Raw genomic sequence first — 21,450 nt, 5'->3', positions numbered from 1 at the left:
TAGAAATTATTCAATTGCCAAACTTGGTATTTCATCTGTGTCTTGTGTTTTCAATTACTCATTGAGTCAAAGTTTTTCCTGTTCTTCTTGAGTCACATGACAAAATTTTTGTTGTTGTTCTCTAAAAAGTGTTGGAAACACCACAACTGCCAGGTGGGTTGCAAATTTCATCCACAACTCAGGCACATACAATTGACCACAAGTTTATGCTGTAATAATCAAGTTTGTGTTTCTGCAATTACAAAAAAAGGGTTGTCCAAAGTCTAAATCCTTTCATCACTTTCTCAGTCTCGTAAGTCATCTGCATCTGGTCTTCCCCTCTGAAAATGTCAAATGTTGCATTTTTTGCAACCTGCTTGGATCCCGATCATTACCACTTGCAGCTATATTAATATTTTTTAATTTTAATCACAATAAGCGTATTAAACACTTGGTTGTTGCCTGGCTGTTGTGTACATACAAGATTATACTATGTTTTTGTTATGTATATGTTTCCAATATAACTTGCCTGTGTAGCGTGATGTGGTTCTGACTAAGGCACTGACATCAGTTCTGGTTTCTACGATGGCCAGGTCAGTGTAGACACGTCTGCAGAAGCTCTGAGCTTCAGTCCAGTTCAGTGGTGTACTAACAAAGTAGTACTGACGAGTTTTGACCAGTGCTCCTACAACAAAGCATATTTGGTGTTTTATTACTTTTTTTATTTTATTATATTCCAGTGAAATTTTTAAATTCTTTCAATGCTACATCTGCAGTATACACTGTATCATGACTACAGAGCATGGAAACAATAAATGCACCACTACACCTGAACCAAACAGCCCTGCTGGATTTAATGTTTAGTGCCTTCACGCTTTGTCTATCAGCTTGAGTCAGATCAGCCTGCTTCAGTAAATTGATGTTCACTGTTACCAATGATGATAAAAAAGAACCAGTTCAACTCTTCAAGTCTTATAAGTTGTACTCTTTGTCTCATTTTCTCACAGAAATAATATAGTACATTTTTCTGCTAGCAGCCTTCACAATGAATTAACTTAGATATGTTTGACTGAAAAGCTGACGATGGCTAGTTAAGCAGATACAGATCATATAAAGTGACATCTTACCGGTAACTGCAGTAATGTTTACTCCACTGCTTCTGACGTTCTCAAACACAGAGAAGAGAGTGAATGTGTATTTAGTTTCAGGAGTGAGAGAGACGAATCTGACAATGTGCGGTCCATGTCCATCTGGTGCAGTGTAGTCGGCCTCTGCATCATTAATCTGGAGAATAAAGCTAATGATGTTTTTCACTCTGTTCCACTGCAGAGTGATACTGGTCTGATCGTGAGCTGTTGATCTGAAGCTGTCTGTGTTTAGAGGAGCTGCGGCAGAAAAGGAAAGTTATTGATCTACAAAGTCTTACGTGTAAAAACAATCAATGTTCATTAAGTTCCCAAAGATGGTTGAAAAGCATTTTTCAAGTACTATCTGTTAAAGATGGTAAATGTATTTTTTTAAAGAATCACTTTTTTATTGCTTGTGTGTGAAGGGGTTGTAGCCTCACACAAAAATGATCCGCAGGTTTTTCTGTTAAGTCTAACGGCCATTATGACCTATTCCTATGTGAAGGCTCCGGGTAGGATTTTCCACAAAATCCATTGGCTGTATCAGGCATGCGCACTCCTGAGCCTCTTGCCTGCTGAATCTTAACAACATGGAGTCTACTAACGCCATAAAATATTCGGCTCCCAGCACAACACTAGGGCTGTCCCGACCATGTAGGTTGAATCAGAATTGTGAAGTCTTGCCTATAGTCGACTGATCGTATGTGTGTGTTTGTGCAGCAGTGATGGGGCGTCATAAGAGGCAGTATATTAACTTATTGGAGGAAAATCGCTACGTCTATGTAAAATATGTAAAAAAGCGAAGATGCGAAAATTCAAGTGCGAGATTGGCAGTCGAAACAGGCTCCGCCTATCGAGGCACCGAATCTTATAACTAACTATTCGGGGTCAGCCCTACGCAACACAGTACCCAACAACCAAGTTGTCAGCTGCCTGTGATCTGGTGTGCCTGCTGCAGCCTTGTGAAGTAATGTTGTACCACACAACATCCGTGTATGAAAGCCAGTGCTTGTTTTTGAACCTTGCTCTGTTTTTGCCTAAACCGACTTAACCTGTTTTTTTGTGCCCCAGGGGACCTCTGCCACTGCCCTCCGTCTGAAGCCCTCTGGCTGCCCGCACAATTCCCCCACTCTGCTCCACCAGTTAAGCCCGCCAATGGCCTCTCTGTTACTCTACATTAAATGAAGCTTCACTACACAGAAGCTACTCCCCAGGGAAACGTAGCAAGCTAAGCTACAGCAACATAGTAGCAACATAGCAAAAGTTGATGGATTTTGAACTCAACTGTATGAGTTTTAGAAAGTTAAACTTGCATTAATTCATTGTGTTGACTATTTGACACCTTTGTCGTGTTGATTAAACTTACGTATGTAAGTTGTCAGTTGAAAAAAAGGTGAGAGTATGAGGATTGCCTAGGTGCTGCGTCTTTTGAGTTTGAGAAAAACATATACATAATCAACTAATTATTAGGGTTTAGCAAGTACTTGGTTGAAACGAGTATCCGGTACAGATACTTTTTATGAGTATCATCAGAGTAAAATGTGTCAATATCTGTTTTGTTATAAACTATAAATATATGAATCTTTTTAAAAAAAAATCAATTACTATTCTCTGAAGCTCAATTCTGAGGCTGTTCAGTAAATGGTTTTCTAATAAATATAGCGAGTTCTGATTTTTTTTCTGAAATTTTAGGCTTAAATAACTTCCAGTTAATACCACCCACTTATAGATTAAGCCCCACCAGATTACAGATACAGAAGATTTGGTGTTCTTGTTCACCCCTGCTAATCATACACTGCAGATAAGTCATATTCAAATTCCAACCAAAATATAGACACTTCTGTGGTAAACAAGACTAGTGCCACCGGTGGAAAGGGTTCCAGACAACGGCCTTAAAGCCCTTTCAGAAAGGAGGTGACATCTGCTGCTATTTTGAACTTTGACTGCGGCGTGCACAGGCGCACCAGCAAGCTGCCCTGCCCCGTCACAAGTCACTGAAGATAATAGCACAGTGGTGCTGTTGTTGTGGTCTGTCTTCAAGGCCCTTTATAGATGTAAACTGAAACAAATTTGGAATTTAAATCCCTTAACTTAAAATGGAAAGTAGTGTTAAGTTAGAATAACTCGCACTTGTTCATTTAAATAACATTGGGACAACTAGAACACTGTAGTTATATCCACTTTATGAACTTAAGTTTATGAGTTGAGTTATCTGAACTTAAAAATGTGAGTTGAAAGGGTGTAGAAGCAAGTTTCCTTGAATGGACAATGTAATATAGATAGTTGTTTTAACTCACAGTATTAAATTCAAACAATAAATTATCATTAATTAAACAAATTGTATAACGTAACATCATGAGTTGAAACAAAGCTTTTCTTAAAGTTGAATTTACTCACATTTTTAAGGCAGCAATTGAACTCAAGTTTTTAAGTTGAACCACCTAGATAATTTTTACAGTGCTCCAGCCTCAACCTGACTCTTTTCTGGTTAACGGCTGAGCCATAAACCACCATTTCGTTCTCTAATAGCCCATGCGATAAGCCAGGAATGCAAAGAAAAGAGACCATAACAACCCCTGTTTCTCGAACCAAGCAAGGTTCCATTATAAATGTGTTTGTTCTGTTTAAAAAATAACCTTGCTAAGTGAGCAGCGGCGTTTGCCTCTGAGTTTAGTAAGTAATGACCCTGTTGTTATCCTTTTAGTGATGTTTGAAAACTAGCAGACCCATAAGAAAGTAATCTTGAAGAGTTCCCTAACCTCTTTCTGTTTTGTCTTAATTCATCCCAGTTACTCCCTAGTAATCACTGTCTGTTCAGTATTATCTAATGCTTTAGTTAAATGTTTCATATACAATTTCTCACACGTGGAATGTCTACTGTTTTCTCGTGTGACCCGAGCGCCACCAAGGGGACAGGAAAGGTATAACACGCAAGTGTTTAAAACTCAGCTTACACTGACAATGATCACTAAGTAGGCCTAACTATCACCATGTAATTGCATAAATGAAATTTTGCTGCCACGTTTACATCTAAATTGTCTCTTGAGTTAAAACCAGTAACCAGCAAGTATACTGAGGACAGGTAATTAAGCTTTGTTACGTTTTATATAACCATTATAACCTTTTTCCATAGTGTTTAGCCGCGTTTTAATTGTCTTTATCCGAATGTTTAGAACTGAGTATTTTTCCAAATGTTGATATTGTGGAGAGAGAGATTAAAGGGAAATACCTGCAATGTATATTTCTTTATCCCAAAAAGTTAACACCTTTGGGGTGACTTCCCCTGATACCCACTCCCAAATTGACGTCACTGGGCTACCTAATGAAGTCAAATTAAAGGGCCTTGTTGTCTTTTCTCTGGCTCTTCTCTTCTCTAAAAAAAACTCTCTTGAAACTAAACGTATACGCTCTCTTAACTTCCTTTACTTTTTGAAATTCCGATCTTTTTTTCCTTTCGTACATAATTTTCTTCAGACGAGCTGAGAAAGCTACGACCCTGAATCCCAATTTTTTTTAGCGGGAGATTTGATGCCGGGTGAAACCTTCCCCAGACCTGTTCAATCTCAGCAACATTAAATAGCCTATATTCCCGGGGCTTTGGACCAGAAACTCAGAAGCCTTCATTTATTTGAATGAATGAAACCACGGCTCTGACGACAGAACCCGGAGTGGGCTCCGCTATAGCGACACCAAACAAACTGAAATCAGAGTAAAAGCCTGGGCTTCCCACAAAGGACTACCGGAACAAATCCACCGGTTTTGAACTCAACTCGAAAACGCCACTGGGGTCAGGTCAGAACCAACTCCACAAGCCAACCGGCAGTCGAGCCTTGCTACGGGACCTGCGGCAACGGTAGGGCAAAACATACCACACTCTGTGAATCGTTGGTGTTCTCTAGTTGGCTCCATCCACAGTTAATAAACCCCTAGATTAGTCGAACTAAATCTGCAACCTAATTTCGGTCATTCGTTCCCTCATACTCGTAGAATTCTCTCCCTCTACAATATAAACTGAAATTCAATCGAGCTTTACACAGGGAAAAAATCAGGGATTACTCATAGGGATTACTTTAAGCAGAAAGTTTCCATGAAACAGAAAACAGTGTTATTTGCCTCTGTAACTTATATGTGTGTCTGTAAAAATACAATGCTAGGGATGGACGTGTCACAGACATTGATTGGCGTTAACAGTTGCCACACCAGTAGCGCCGATTGTATGTTAACGCCCCAACAGTGCAGACTCTGTGCGACTGTTTCCAACTCTCAGTGAGTGAAAACAGCAGCCGGACTGGCTTCAAACGCAGCCTCCGAGACCGAGAGAGGCCAGTCTGACCACTGGAAATAAACAAGGTGGCTTTCTTGCTGGGTTTGGCTCTTGGCACCTCGGGGCTGAGTAAGCTAATAGAAACACTAGCAGCACGGCTAACGGACCAAGCTAACTAGCTACAGATACAGGTAGATAGGCTACAGTTAGAGGTTTAGCAAAAAGTAAGGCTATCCATCAAGAAGCTGTGTTTAAATCATCTCAGTACTGGATTCCCTGTGGGTCTCTGAGGCTGTGTTCGGTCCTGTTCATGCCGTGTTCACTGTGAGGCTGCTGAGGATGGATTCGTTGCCCGCTCACCCAGCTATGGTTCCCATTCAGGCACTGTTCCCCTCCATCATTCCCTGCTGGGCCCCCCACCCCTGGCCTGAAAAGTCATTAATGGGCCAGATACTGCGTGTTACGATCCTGTCCTGAGCATGTCTGGGTTATATTATTTTGGCCATCCTTCTCTGTGTTTTGATTTTGTTTTCTCTGTGTCTGGGTTTTGGGTTTCAGTCCTGTCTGTCTGTGGTCTTGTATCAGGTCTTCTGCTTGTTCTGTGTGGTGGTTCTGATCTGTCCTCTTATCTCGGTGTCTGCCTTAGTGCTTGTTTAGTTCTGTTCCTGTCTCTCATGTGTTAGTTCTGTTACATTGTGCTTCGGTTCTGTCTGTTTGCTAGTTTTCAATTTATGTTCTCTGCCAGTTTCATTTATTAATCTGATTTTGATCATTTTGCTTTGGTCTCTGTGTAGCCTTTATTATTTTATTCATCTGCATCTTTAAGTTACTTCATATCTGTCCTGTCTCGTACCTTAGTTCCTAGTTCGGTGTCTTAGTTCTTAATCCTGTACCTTAGTTCATGTCTGAAGTGTTTACTCCTGGTATGTGTACTTCTGTGTTGGTTATTAATTTTGCCCCATGTCTGCCTGTGAAGTGTCCGTCTGTTCCCCCAGTTATTACTCTGTTTGCCTGCCTCTCTGTTCCCCCCTGTTGTCTCTGCCTGCCTGTCTCTCTGTTTTCCCTGTTGTCTCTGCCTGCCTGTCTCTCTGTTTTCCCTGCTGTCTCTCTGCCTGCCTCGATAACCTTGATCCCAGTCACCTGTGTTGCTCCCGCCCTGCTCGTTAGTCCCTGTCTGTATATGCCTGGTGTTTCTGTTAAGTCTTTGTCTGGTCATTTCAGTGTTTTGTAGCGTGGAGACGCTCTGTCTGTCTGTCTGTCTGTCTGTCTGTCTGTCTGTCTGTCTGTTGTGGTTGAAGTTTGCACTGTCTCATCCTGTTACCTGCCTGTTCCCTGTCACTTCTCTGGTTTTTGGATTTTCTGTGGGATCACCTTGCTTGGAGTATTATTTGGGATTATGTACTCAGCTACTCAGTTGTAAGTGTGCTCTGAATTTCTTCAAACTTTGATTTTACTTTTACTTATCTTCAGTCATTGAAGGGCATTTTAAAATATGACACACATAAACACAGCTGGTGGTTGAGACAAACCAGCTCCTTTCTACCAGCAGCAGCAGAGGGAGGAGGAGGCAGACAGGAGTAAGGACTGATAGACTGATGTCCGAGTTCATCATTCTTTCCAAACTTAACTCAGTATTTTGATGCCAAGAATGTGATTTATTTTACTGACATTTTACATTTGTTTCCATTTTTTAGTAACAAAAAATAACTAGAGTACTGATAAATAACTGAACCAAAAAGTAGTATTAATAAGAGTGTATCAATAAAATTCTAATGATACCCATCCCAACACTTGAGAAAATATCTGGCCCATATCCATATCCTGGTTTAAAATCTGGCCCGATTGAATTTGTAATTGAATAGCACTGCACTAAATATTTCATACTGTTTAATCCAGTAGGGAGAGGTAATGCAACATTCACGGATGCCAACCAAGGGTGCACTAGGGCAAAAAAATTGCAATTTGTTTGTTAGTGTGTGCGGGCCAGAGATCTTCTCATTTTGGCTTTGCATCAGGTTAGAAATAGCCACACTGTGCAACATGGTTATTTAAGGAATGCACTTTCTTTGCTCATACACTGAACAAAAACATAAACGCAAAACTTTTGTTTTTGCCCCCATTCATCATGAGCTGAACAGCACAGGTATTACACTTGAAAATGTGCAGTTCCATCACACAGCACAATGCCACAGATGTTGCAAGTTTTGAAGGAGCGTGCAGTTGGCATGCTGACTGCAGGAATTTCCAACAGAACTGTGGCCCGTGAATTGAATGTTCATTTATCTACTATAAGCCATCTACAAAAGCGTTTCAGAGAATTTGGCAGTACATTCAACCGGCCTCACAACCGCAGACCATGTGTAACCACACCAGCCAAGGACCTCCACATCCAGAATCTTCACCACCAAGATTGTCTGAGACAGCTGCTGCAACAATCAGTTTGCATAACCAAAGAATTTCTGCACAAACTGTCAGGAACCCTCTCAGGAAAGCTCATCTGCATGCTTGTCATCCTCATCGGGGTCTCGACCTGACTGCAACTTCGCACAGCCATTGAAGTCTGAGACTGCGGGCCTCCCCTAAGACAAAGCTTGGGAAACGGCGGCCCCCACCTCATCTTTAATTTACTTGGTGAGTTTAGCTCAATTCCTGGATGTTTATGAGATCATGATTATATTCTTTGATCCCATAGACACTGAACATTTGAGCCAAGATAACTTAATATTACCGTTTGACATAACTTCTGACTACACCATGTAGTTTTTTAAAAAAGGTCTGTCCTAAGCCATTTATTAGTTTCAGACTCTGATGGGGGGAAATAATTCCCCAAAACTACTGTATCTCTGAACTCTCACACATGTAGTCTCACACATGTAGTGATCTCCTTTTAATAACTAATGCAATAAGTAAAGTGATCTTGTTTCACTTCCATTCAATGAGCCTCCCCTGAAACAGTTTGGAGCCCTTGGTGTAGATTGTGACTAATTTATCTATACAATTATTTTCCTTTTTTTAAAATCTACATGAAGGTATTGGTAAGATCACTTTAAAATATCAAACTACCTGCCTGGCCTGTTTTGTTTCGTGTGTCTTTTAATAATGACATGTAGCCAACCGAACTACTTGCTTTGATGTGAAGGACGCTGCATAAGATTTGCCTTCTCCAATAGCACAGGCACAAAATATAATTTGAGTATTCCTAAAGCATCGATGAACATATTTTTTTACAAAGTAAAGTATTAATGTGGCAATTACAGCAATGCAGCCCATTGCTGAATGTAGTAGGGTAAATCTACACATTAGAAGGAGACTTGTGCGTCCTGTGTGAAGCCCAACAGGAAAGTTTTATCTATCCATATTTGCTATGCAACTTGTAGCATGCTGAGAAAATACCTAGATTATTTTCACCTGCGACATTGTATTTGACTAAAAAACAACTAGCAACCAATGTGCATTAAAGGAAATTAAAAGGTTAATTTCCATCAGAAGCCATGTTCTGCACCACGAGAGGATAGATATTTTTCACTGTGTAGTCTGCATTTGTTTTGCAAAGACTAAAAACGCTTTTAATAACCGCACACACAAAGCTTGGATGAAACCGTTAAGTTATGAAGGTATAAATGGCAAATGATCCAAAGTTAAATGTAGATTACTGGCCAAAAAAATACTTGAGTAAAACAGGAAAAGTTTTTATAAAAGGAACAAGTAACTACCGACCCCTGCTGCTGGCATTCTCACTGCTGTGTCTACTGGTGGCGGCAGAACTAGCAGCAGCACCAAAAAAAAAAAGTCTGTAATGTTCAGACACTTACTCCCTCAACTTTTCAGCACCACCTTTGAATTTCGTGGCATGTTTTTTATCCATGATCTTTGAAGGAGACATATCCGGACTATAGCCTAGATAGGTCACGTTTCAACTGTTTCATATTCATATGTCATCATATTAAAATGGCCCAACCCCACCTCCGTCTGGGCCAGTAAACATAGACTCTGTCAGTCATCAAGGCACATTTCTATCAATTTTCAACTGCAGGTTAATACTGTGGTTTATCGGCCCCACTGTCCAGCATCCCACTAAGAAAACGCCCGGTATCCAGATGGCCGGTCTGCCCCTGATGCCAACTGCCACGAAAGGCCAAAGAAAAAAACAACATTATATAGGCCTATAGGGGATCATAAATTGGCTCTTTTTGTCAGATGACAGACTTAGACTTATATGACAGATTTAGGCTACCTAACACTGTCCACAGTCACTCCAAAAGTGACAAACATACTAGTATACTAGTCTGCAGGTAGCCTCATTAACAAGGCCCGGGACCCCACTGACACTCCCCCATTGCAAATAATACATATGTCTCTGCACTTGTAAACACTATTTCATTTAATATCATACACAAACCTGGCATATTGCACACATTTGTTGTTAATTGTTAAATCCTTGTTGTATATTTTTGTATTGTCAATTTATATATTTCGTTGCAATACGTCTGCTCTACACAAACCCAGAATAATGCATATATTCTGTAAATAGTTGTATTATTTTTTTCAATGCTCTTTAATAGTCTTCTATAACTTGCATTGTCTATTCCATATTTATATATTTCTACATTTATTTATGTCAACTGTATGTTTGTCTACATGTATCACCTTATCATCAAAACAAATTCCTCCTATGTGTTAAACACTACTTGGCAATAAAGCTCCTTCTGATTCTAATGTTAGTCCAGATAAGCCAACCATCCCAAGATGTATGATTACAGTAAAATAATGTATTACAGGAGTATACCACATCATGTAGCACTTCATTTCTTGATGTTGCTGTTTATAATTAATAATAATATTCACATATGGTTTTACTAATTAATTAGGCAAATATAAAATCTTAATATATCAAGAAACCTAATTTCTTGAGTGGCTACTCTCTGCTGTCTTTGACGACGACATGCCTGTCTTGCACGTGCTTGCAAATTTGTTTGTGTGCCTGTGTGTGGTGGGGGTTTTTGTTGCAATTCGTTGCAATCCGCATCCCTCACCATTAGATATTACTAAAACTTACACACTTAACCTTTAAGAAAGTAATGTGGTGGCATGGACGTCACCTGCTTACAAGAATACTACCATACAGCACAGTTAAGGTCATTTATTAGCGTGTGTGCACCAGCATACTCGGCAACACGGAAAGAAATTAAAAATTCAATGACATAAGGGGAAACGATTACGGCAATGATAGCAGATACTACAAAATAAGATGGCAAACAAATATTGCCATTGGATAAATGTATTGTTAGCCCACCGGCTTATGACACAGAATTTATACTCAGTTAATACTACTAAGTTTTACATTGGTGAACTGAAAAGCAGAATATGGTTAGCTTAGCAGATACAGAGCATAGAAATAAATTGATATTGGATATCTTATATGTAACTTCAGTAATGAATTAACCTAACCAAGACTATGAGAGAACCAATTATTTAAGGCACATGTTAGTATTAGCAAGAATGTTGTTTTACAATTTAAATCTCACCAGTGACTGCAGTAATTCTTACTCCGCTGCTTCTGACGTTCTCAATCACAGAGTAGAGAGTGAATGTGTATTCAGTTCCAGCAGTGAGAGATGAGACTGTGTGAGTTACTGGTCCATCTCCATCTGGTGCAGTGATGTTGACCTCTGTACCGTTAAACTGGAGAATAAAGCTGATGCTGTTGTTCACTTTGTTCCACTGCAGAGTGATACTGGTCTCATCTTGTCCTATTGGTCTGAAGTTTTCTGTGTTTGGAGGAACTGAGACACAAAAAGAGAAGGGAATGAATTTATCAACAAACAACGTAAAAAATTATTCATGCTCCATCTGCCTGTTAAGGTTGCTCCTTTTTGAATCGCATTGTTAACAAAACCTAATGGTGGCTATGAGAGATATAATTCATTAAGATGCGTTTGTATTAGCAAGAATGTTGTTTCACATTTTTTATCTAACCATATCTCAGTGTGTGTTTCACAAGACATATATAATGAACAATAAATGAAGAATTCAAAATTCAGTTGGATCACCATGGGAGAATAAAGGAGTACAAACTGATTTGAAGTAGAGAAGCAGGACATTAGCAAAATACGTTTTAGTTCTACTTCATATAGGCTTCACCCTCTAAGGCTATCGCTATTGGGTTTACCCCTATGCGCACATGAGCAGCACTGAGAAAAGCTTGTCTACGTCCACTCGCTGTGTAGGTCTCTCTTACATCCTCACCTTGTGTATATACATAACAGTGAGACCTGGCCATCGGCTCCCCATTTTTCTTCACCACTGAGCTGTCTAAAGAGCAGAAGATCACCAGCTAGCAATGTCTTCCAGCAAGTTAGCCAGAGCGGGGCGGGACACCGCTATATCCATAGGGGTGTGCAGTGTCTGTGACACGATAAGCTCAGTAGGTACTGTGCGGGACTAACGTTAGGAAGATTGGAAGATCAGTTCCAATTAACTGCGTATATTTTTACCCCCTTATTACTTGACTATAAGGACACATTTGCACATGCTCACAATAAGGCACGTGCTGCAGTGTGTGTGCGGCCAGCGTTTGATCCGCATTCATAAACCTATGAACGCTTATTTTCATTTCCCTGAGGAAATTCAGGGTGCAAACTACAGGGGAGCCAGGAGGAGCTTAGCTCCCCCTAATAAGACATAAAGTCCCTTAAAAGCATGATTTGTGATATTTTGGGGGGTCTCTAAAATATTGACAGCATGCTTTATTGACATTAATCTTATCATGGATCATGCGGAGCGTCAGACTTCATCCCGCCAGAGGAAACAATCACTGACCAACCGCAGCGGGCCTGTCGCTCCGCAATCTCCTGTCCCTGGTCCGCCCCACTCTTTCTCTGGTGCCGACAGGCTGTGAACGTTTGTGATCGTTGGCTGGATGAATACTACACATGATCCTTGCACTACTGCAACTGGGGACTCTCCGCAGTGCCACGCAACTTTCTACATTCTTCCCAGAGATGTGTCAAGCAAGCCAGAGACTCTTTTGAATGTCCTTCAGAACTCTTCAAAGTAAAAGCTTTTAAACTCAACATAAAGCATTGCTGCAGTTAATGTTCTCGCGCTTTAATTTTGCAGCCACAATCACTTAAGAGGAAGTGATTGTGTGAGTAACTGTAGCCTATCTGTCATGACTGATATCTATTTCAGCTCCAGCCGCAATCAATTTATTTATTTTTTATTTTTCTGCTATCAAAGCAATCTGGCCGCGGGCCAGATATTATTGCTGGCAGGCCGGTTCTGGCCCGCGGGCCGCCTATTGCTGCTCTATGCTAGGCATGCCTCGGGCCGGAGCACGCCGGCCGAGCACCCCCTCCCCCGAGGAGTGGCAGCGCTGGGCCTATAATCTTTCCGTTCAGGACAAGGCCAGAGACATTTTAGAGGAGACATGCCACTCAGTCACATCCTCTATACAACTCTATGGGGAAAGCCCGTAACAGCAAAGACGGCGGTTATCCCGCCCTTCCAGCTAGAAAGTCTGTCGTGCTTTTAACAGCCAAAGCAGGAATCATTTCAGCCAATCGTGTGGTTAGGGTCCCACGTAGTAGAAGTATAACTGGTCAAGAAAAAGCGCTTTTGAAACCTTATTTTGGGCAAAGTCGTCAAACCTTTTCAGTGATTTTTATCAGATTTTACTGCTGATTCTATTCATTTGGTTTTGATGTCCCAGTGACCAGTAATGCAGTTCTGTCCCTCTCCCCTTTCATTCATATAGGAGCCTGGTCTTGCTAGTGCGAAATAGCTGCCCGGAGGCGTTGCCAAGATTGGCATGACTTGCCTATAAGGACTATCTGGACGAAGCCCCCGACCTGCTGTCACCGGAAGAGTAGGAGTCGGATGACTCTTTTTCCCAGTGGCTCCCTGCTTCCCCTGTTCCAACCTCCAGAGGTTTTTGAGACCCTGGATTGTAGCTTAGAGGTCAACTCTTTGCTGGATGCAGATGGCGAGCGAGTCCCAGAGATGATGCACCCAACTGCTTCAGATCCCGTTCAACAGGACTGACACATCAGATTACAGGACAGTGGCAGATAAGAAAGATCCACCACACGTTCATTATCCCGCCCAGGTAGAGATGCAAATAACTGAAACACACTGGACACTTTTTGAAATTGTATTTTTTATGAAAGAAAGCTCTTCTTATTCTGGGGATTGCTTCAAACATGGTTGGTGCACTGTGAGAGTGTTAAAGGCTCTGTAATAAACCTGTCCACTGTTCTTTAATCACACACAGTCTATTTCTTACCCCTACACTACTCCTCAGAACCTAGGTTGGTAAATTAGCTAAAGTTCTACACTAGTGTTAAATATTCTACACCTGTCTTTAACATTTAAAAACTATGCTACAGGGCTTTCCCCAGTACGTTGAACTATGACGCTAAGGGGCTCCCAAGTGTGTTATAAAGTGACAACAAGGGGTCTTGACCATTGGTTCATATGTGGGAACGGGTTGGATTGTAGATGGTTCATTTTATAACAGTTGTACAGTTTACGCGGCAATAGTCTCTCGTGTTGTTGTGTTTTTTTGTGAATGAATGGGTGAAAGGCATTATGTAATAAATAATATGTTCTGGATCCCTTAGTGTTGTGTCCATTTCCTTTTTCTGTTCAGAAGAAAACTGATTCTTGTGTGTTACAATATAATTTGTAAATGCTTAATAAGGCATAGATAGTCCTCAATTTAGATGAGCTCACACAAAGTACTTATTAACAACTAGTAAATGCTTTGTAACTACCTGAATTAATCATGAAATACTTTATTAACAAATGTTTAGAGAAGATCTATTGCTTTTAAATTTCTATTTTAAATTGTTAATGAGACCTAGATATTCCTCACTTTAGATGAGCTCACACAAAATACTTTACTAACCTTTAGTAACTACCAGAATTAATCATGAATTGCAGTATTAGTAAGTGTCTTAAAACATCTATGAACACACACTATTAGACCATTTCTAAATAACTACATGTCACGTTAAGCTAGCGGTTGATCAAAGCACTGGGGGGCAGTAAGATTGGTGTTTTTAAACGGACCATCCAAGCAACCCTTTGCTGGTCCCATCACAGCAGTTCTCTGGAAGCGCAGATGTTGGAGTTTTGATGAGGAGTTCAGAGAAACGGCCTTTGAGCTTTGCCACTGGTAGATTTACGAGTTATGCTGAGATTGTTTATATTCTTTCTTGGGAAAGTATCAAAAAACAGGCAGTTATGTAATAATTTTCTTAAACTTTCCAAATGATCTTATGAACCATTAACAACTCATACATAAATGGTTTGTTATTAAAATAATACTTCATTTACAAATAGTGAACCGATCATGTATTAAGTATGATAGATGAGCTTATTAATAAAGAATACAACATGTATAACTGTTTATAAATGACTTACTAATGTCTATTAACGTAAGAACAATCGTTTCTAAATGATGAATTAAAAATGTACTAATACTTAACAACTGCTTCATAGTGTGTAGATAACAAAGAATAAAACATTTATAACTGTGTTTATGAATGACTTACTAATGTGTATTAATGTATGAATAATGCTTTATAAATGATGAATTCCTTATTTACTAATGCTTAACTAATGCTTTATAGTGTGTAGTTATTATAAAGTGCTACCGAAATGTTTTACTGCAACTGTGTAAAGGGAATACTGCTGGTAAAAAGCAACTATCTGGGAGTGGTGTTGGACTCCTCTCATTGGAGAGTGCGGCTCTCTCAGGAGAGGATGGATGCTCTGACGGAGCTGCTCAGCCGTGTTGTTCCACGGGTGGTAGTAAGGGCTCTGTCGATCGTGAGGCTTCTGGTCCCCTGTGCCTCCTGCACATGAGGGGGCAACAGTGGTGGTTCATCCTCCTGCTTGTCGACCCAATGAGACAGAAGTGGCGCCTGGTCACCGTTCCTATGTCTGTGGGCCCAGATCTAGCCTACTGGCGGGACCGTTGGGCGGGGTCACATCCCACATCTCAGTCTACACAGATGGGGCGGGACGTGCCTCTCTCAGGTGGTGGGCGGTCTGTGGCAGACTCACATGCCTCTCCACATAAACGTGCTGGAGCTCCTCAAGGTGTGGAAGGTGGCCTAACATTTGGCCCCTCTGCAGTGGAACCAGCACCTGCTGGTTCGCACCGACAACAAGGCCACAGCTGCCTACATAAACTGCCAGGGTGGGTTTGGCCAGGCGGCTGCTCTTGTGGGCGCACACCCATCTACTCTCCATCAGAGTGATCTACTCTCCATCAGAGTGGAATACATCCGTGGCGTGCTGAACAGAGGGGCAGAAATCATGTCAAGCGGGGGCCCTTGCCCAGATGAGTGGTGCCTTCATCCTGATCTGGTGGCCCAGATTTGGCTCAGGTTCAGCGTGGCAGAGGTGGATCTGTTTGCCAACCAAGAGAACACTCAGTGTGCCCTGTGGTTTTCACTGAGCTCGTGGGACGCTCCCCTAATGGGGGTGGACGCCTTTGTGCACCCCATATGTGTCACACTGTGGGCCTGTCTGCCCTGTTTAGTTAGTTCTCAGTCAGTTTTGTTATTTTAGTCTGTTCTTTATCTGTTATTTAGTCTGTGTTTTGGGTTTCAGCCCTGTCTGTCGTCTTGTGTTCAGTATGCCCAGTGTTAGTTAATTAGTTAGTTTGATGTTAGTCTGGTGTGTGTTTCTTGTTTCAGTCCTGCCTTGCTGTCTGTTATGATCCCTGTGTTAGTTGGTCGGTGTTTGTCTGTTTACATGGGTTTCTGTTTGTCTGGGGTAGATTCTTGTCTGGTGGTGTCCCTGGTGTTAAATGTTTGCTGTTTCTGTTAATTCTCTGTCTGGTCATTTTCATGTGTAGTGTGATGTGTGTTGGAATTACCGGTTCTATCATTTTGGATTTACCAGTCTCCGCAACGTGTAAGCTTTATTACTAGTTTTTGTTTGGATTAAAATCCCTGAATTTGACGTTGGCTCTCTAGTGTCTTTCGTTGGGCTCTCTCCTGTTTTCTCCTGACACTATGGCCCTGCTAGCTGCTGCATGCTTGTCCCCCAGTTTAGCTAATACCCATGGGGGGGAGGATCCTGCGCCTCCTGGACCACCTGCAGGATTCGGCCTTGGCTGCGATCCTGGTGGCTCCGGAGCGCACAGGTGCATCCTGGTTTCCCTTCCTTCAGCGACTGTTGTCGGGTTGGCCGTGGAAACTTCCCTGGAGTGGGGACGACCTCTTCCAGGCGGTGGGTACAATGCAGAGCTACCTGTGCTGCTGAGAGGCAGCGCTTGGAGGGTCTAGGTCTTTTCCATGAAGTGGTGTGCACCATCCAGGGGTCGAGAGCCACCTTCACTCAGTCCTTTTACTCCGCCAAATGGTCGGCGTTCCAACGCTGGTGTTTGGACCAGGGGTTGGACTGAGTGGCCTGTCCGCTGCCTGGGGGGCTTTCATTCCTCCAGCTGCTGATGGACAGAGGTCTGGTGTTCAGTACGGTTAAGACCTACACTGCTGGCATTTCATCCTGTTGCTGATCTAGCAGCGATCTGGCTGCTCTCTCTGTGGCTCCTTCGTGTCTCAGGATCCAGGTGACTGCAGCTCAGCTGTCCTGCGCCCTTATCCTGCTTTTATGCCTAAGAGCATCACCATCAGCCTGTTTGTGTACTAAGAGCAACAGTACAAGGGGCTTGCCCTGTCAGCGCAGCGTCTGTCTTACTAGCTGTGCGTGGCTATTTCACAGGCCTATGTGCCAGTTGGTGACTTTCCCCTAGACGGCATCAGGACGCACTCCATGAGTGTCTACCTCTGAGGCATTGTCCGGTGGGATGATGATGGACGACATCTGTATGGTGGCCTCCTGGTCTTCACCGTTTCATTCGTCATTTTAGGATGTCTCCTGCTTCTCGTTGACTCACTCAATACTGAGTATTCAGTCTGAGTATTCAGTGATAGTGATAGTGATAGTCCTCTGTAAGTGTGCGGTGTGTCTTCCCCAACTGGATGGTGGGGGGAGCGGCCGCCGCTCAGCTGGCCCTGCTCTGTGCGCAGCTGGAATGGTACCCAGAAATACCCAGACTTTTAGTCAACTAAAACTTGACTAAAAAAATTGTATACCGTGGACTACATATGACAAAAACTAGCAGGACATTTGACACAGGACTGAGGCTTGCTGTTGTTGAATAGACATTTGAAAGCATTGTGGAGAAGCTACTATAGGGAAATCCGCCATAGCACCCGTGAACGACCAAACCTCCCTATAACCCCATGGAGAAGAAGACGGAGATGAGGAGACCAGACAGAAAGGGGTGGGCGGGAGGTGCAGAATGTGAGAGCAAAGAAGAGGAGATGGGTTATGTATTTATGGAAATGCCGGGAGTGATGTGATTGATGTGTGATCCTGCAGCTGAAACTCTGCTATTAGCACCATTTAATGCAACACACATAATGTTTTAGTGCATCCATCCATCCATCCATCGTCAACCGCTTATCCTGTGTACCGGATTGTGGGGGGCTGGAGCCAATCCCAGCTGACATCGTGCGAATGGCGGGGTACACCCTGGACAGGTCGCTAGTCCATCGCAGGCCAATGATGACCCACCACCAATTGTCAATCAGTTGGTTGATTTGCTTTTGTAAACAGGGCTCTCAAGTTTTATCAAAAGTTTGGAGTGAGATAATGCGTGTTAGAGGAGGAGCAACTCAAATATTTGCAGCAGCGGCCCCTCGGGCCCAGCCAATTCTCTCAGGTTTTTACTAGCGGTTAGATTTTACCTATAAATAACCGATCTGAACAAATAGAAAGAATAACAATAGGTATATCTGATAAAAGACTATTTATAAATATATATACTTATATTTCAAAAATACAAATGTATCAAAACTAAAAAGAAATTTGGCCCCAAACGGGCCCACTGAACAGCAGATAGGATTGCAGAACTTGCCCTACGCATGTATGCCAAGCTGTGTGTGTGAGTAGGCTACACATTTCAGCTTATGAATGGGGTTTTGTGTTGTAATTGTTGCACATTTTAATGCCTTGATGACAGGGCTAGGGGGCTCCCACTTGAAGCACTGTGCCTCAAGGCCAGCCATTTTCACCATAATGATAACAGCAGGAAAACAGCTTTCCCTCCAGTGCCAAAATATAGAAAAATATCTCTAGTCCTTTCCTTAGTTTCAGGTAGCCAAAGCTAAACCAAGTGGTGGACAGTAACAAAGTAGTAGGCTTACTGTAGCTACTTACACAAGGTCTTTGTACTGAACTTGAGACAAAAAAAAATTCTTTTCATGCCACTTCACTAGTTCACCACATTTCAAAGGGAAATATTGTACTTTTTACTTTATCTGACAGCTTCAGTTACTAGTTACTTTAAAAAATGTATGAATCGTTTAAAAGTATAAGTAATTTTTCATGTAAAAACATTTCTTGGTTCCAGCTTCACAAACGTGAAGATTTGCTACCTTTACTTGATTATTTTAATGCATTTTCAATAATTTTGAGGTTTGGACTGATAAAACAAGCATTTTGAAGGTGTCACTTAAGGGAACTGCGACAACATTTCTCACTTTTTTCAGATTTTATTACAATCGATTAATGGAGAAAATAATCAGCAGATTAAAATAAAAATAATCATTAATTGCAGTCTGATACAAAATAGTTCTACCGCAACCAACTACATTAATGCATGAGGAATAATAATCTAATGATATAATATATAATAGTATATAGTCATATGGGATGTTTTTCTTTCTGCTTTGAGTAGGCTACTTTTATTTTTAATAGGCTACTTCTACATTTTCCAACTCATAGCCTTCTTACATATTTTTACTTAACTTTTTCAATGCAGTAGGCTTACTTGCAGAGTATTTTTTACAGTGAGGTATTGGTACTTTTATTTTTATTTTTTAAAGGATCTGAATAGGCCTAAGTTACTTTGGTCACTACTGGCTAAAAAAGCCAAAGCTTCTGGTTGCAAAGTGGTTGGAGAGTTTTTGACTGCATCAATCTCCTGTCAGCAGTAATCGTGTTAATAATCGTGATTTCAATTAATATCCAAAATAATTGTGATAATGATTTTTGCAATGATCGAGCAGCCCTACTCCTAGTGAGAGTAGCAGCCGTGCTCTACTTTCTCAATTTATAAAATATTTGTCTTATCGTGGACTAATGAACATCAAGGCTTTTAGAGATATTTTGTAACCCTTTCCAGCTTCAAGCAAGTTAACTATTCTTAATTGTAGGTCTTCTGAGAGCTCTTTTGTTCGAGGCATGGTTCACATCAGGCAATGTTTAATGAGAACAGCAAAATTAAAATAGGTGTGTGTTTTTTATAGGGCAGGGCAGCTCTAACCAACACCTCCAATCTCATCTCAGTGACTGGACTCCAGGTTGGCTGACCCCTGACTCCAATTAGCTTTTGGAGAAGTCATCAGCCTACTTTTTCCACCCTGCACTGTAAATGTTTACACAGTATGTTCAATAAAAACATCAGAACATATACTTGTATGTGTGGTATTATTTTAAACAGACTGTCTTTGTCTATTATTGTGTTGGTGAAGGTCAGAAAACATTTTATGACAAATTTATGCAGAAATCCAGGTAATTCCAAAGGGTTCACATACTTCATCCTGCGACTGTGTAACTGAACTGCTGTAATGCAACCTCCATACAATTTGTGAGTAGAAATAAGATGCATTACTTGCTGTGAAACAGATGAACGGGAAAGTGAGGGAGCAGTTATCATCTGACCACCGTCCTGAGTTTCTGAACATTGTGGTGACACACTGCTCTGTGCTGTCTGGTTGCCCACTGGCCCAGTATTGAAACACAGAGATGCTCCCATCAGACCACAGTTGTTCCCAGCGCAGACCGATCCACACAAAGTCCCCAGCTGCCATCTTTGTAATAAAGTCATTTTCAGCCTGATTTCGTATACTGTGGGAGAAACATTAGCAAATACACATCAAGAGTGAGTTGAGTAGAACTAAAGAGGTAAATCATAACAGACAAAAAAAAATCAGACACTGTAGTGCATTGTTAGTGATTGTTGGGATATATTTAAGGATTTGGTAATGTGTTCAGCCACCTGGACAACGCAGCTGTTAATTATCATCTTAAATTATGAGTGCAACATAATCATCATACAATTAAGATATACTCAGTGACCTCAATCAGTACTATACTTCTATCACTAAAACTGCTTGTAATAATTACAGTGATCATCATCATCATATTATCATATAACATGACTCCGCTACAAGTGCCATACAGTCATAAAACTAAAGATAAAAATATATAACTTACAGGCAACACAATTTAAAAATATTAATAATAAATGAGCAGAAAATTATTCAAATGAAAAAAAGGAAAAAATAAAACAGTTGGACATATTTTTCAATCCATTTAGTATTCTGGTCAACTGTTACAATACTAAATAAGCTGAATTTCATCACCAGAACAGATAGCAGTTGTTAAGTAGTTGGTTCAGAACTGTATTATTTATTGTATGTGTTGGAGTCTTCATTAGTGCACACTGTACCTGGCTAGATCGATGTAATTCTCCCGGCAGAATCTCTGAGCTTCAGTCCGATTCAAATATCTGTTACTCTTTACAAAGGATGATGTGCCATTTACTTTACCTGGAAATATATTGATGTAGTGAGGTTATTAATAACGGCAAGATGGACTTGTTGACAACAATCACTTTTCTATAGTGAATGCAAAAGTGTCAGTGAAAGAAAGTAGTAATATCCAAAGGTCTGCACTCAGTGGGATAAAATATTGCTCATGTCAACAACTACATAGAAGTTATGAGATGTTTCTGTAAGTGATATGTAGAAGATTTATGTAGCCCTATCCTAAGAAAGCTCACCATTGTAGCACACAAAACTTGATTGTCTGTCACAATCAACGTCTAACCACGTGCCAGGGTATTGATAGGATTGACCGAGAAGCAGCACACAGTTGTCTTCTCCGTAAAGATTGTTAGGATGTCCAGGAGCCCAGTTTCTAAACTCTGTCTCTCCTTCACCATAGAAGCTGCTGTTACTCAGAGACCATCTCCAGTTGTCACCATAGAGG

At 41.2% G+C, this 21,450-nt stretch overlaps 1 protein-coding gene across 1 annotated transcript; it reads right to left on the bottom strand.

Annotated features, from left to right (window-relative positions):
* Positions 1-516: 516 nt before the first annotated feature.
* Positions 517-21,369, bottom strand: LOC123981033. The gene is made up of 7 exons (XM_046065638.1): positions 21,242-21,369; positions 20,909-21,008; positions 20,069-20,304; positions 10,896-11,153; positions 1,107-1,364; positions 809-905; positions 517-664 (listed from the first exon to the last, which is right to left on the bottom strand). Exons 3-7 carry the CDS (start codon positions 20,265-20,267, stop codon positions 628-630), a joined length of 849 nt encoding a protein of 282 aa, XP_045921594.1. The 5' UTR covers positions 20,268-20,304; positions 20,909-21,008; positions 21,242-21,369; the 3' UTR covers positions 517-627.
* Positions 21,370-21,450: the final 81 nt, after the last annotated feature.

The sequence above is a fragment of the Micropterus dolomieu genome, linkage group LG12 (genome assembly GCF_021292245.1).
Source record: "Micropterus dolomieu isolate WLL.071019.BEF.003 ecotype Adirondacks linkage group LG12, ASM2129224v1, whole genome shotgun sequence".
Lineage (NCBI taxonomy): Eukaryota > Metazoa > Chordata > Actinopteri > Centrarchiformes > Centrarchidae > Micropterus > Micropterus dolomieu.
The sequence above is the reverse complement of the archived record's forward strand: the minus strand, read 5'-3'. Positions and strand labels throughout refer to the sequence as shown.

What these genes read in the sequence shown, in the direction of transcription:
- LOC123981033 (XM_046065638.1), bottom strand. Translation starts at nt 20,267, where the DNA reads ATGGCAGCTGGGGACTTTGTGTGGATCGGTCTGCGCTGGGAACAACTG. An exon ending in GTTCATCTGTTTCACAGCAA is followed by an intron (nt 11,154 to 20,068) that starts GTAATGCATCTT and finishes TTTGTGTCTCAG; the next exon opens with TTCCTCCAAACACAGAAAAC. An exon ending in AAGAATTACTGCAGTCACTG is followed by an intron (nt 1,365 to 10,895) that starts GTGAGATTTAAA and finishes TTTCTGCCGCAG; the next exon opens with CTCCTCTAAACACAGACAGC.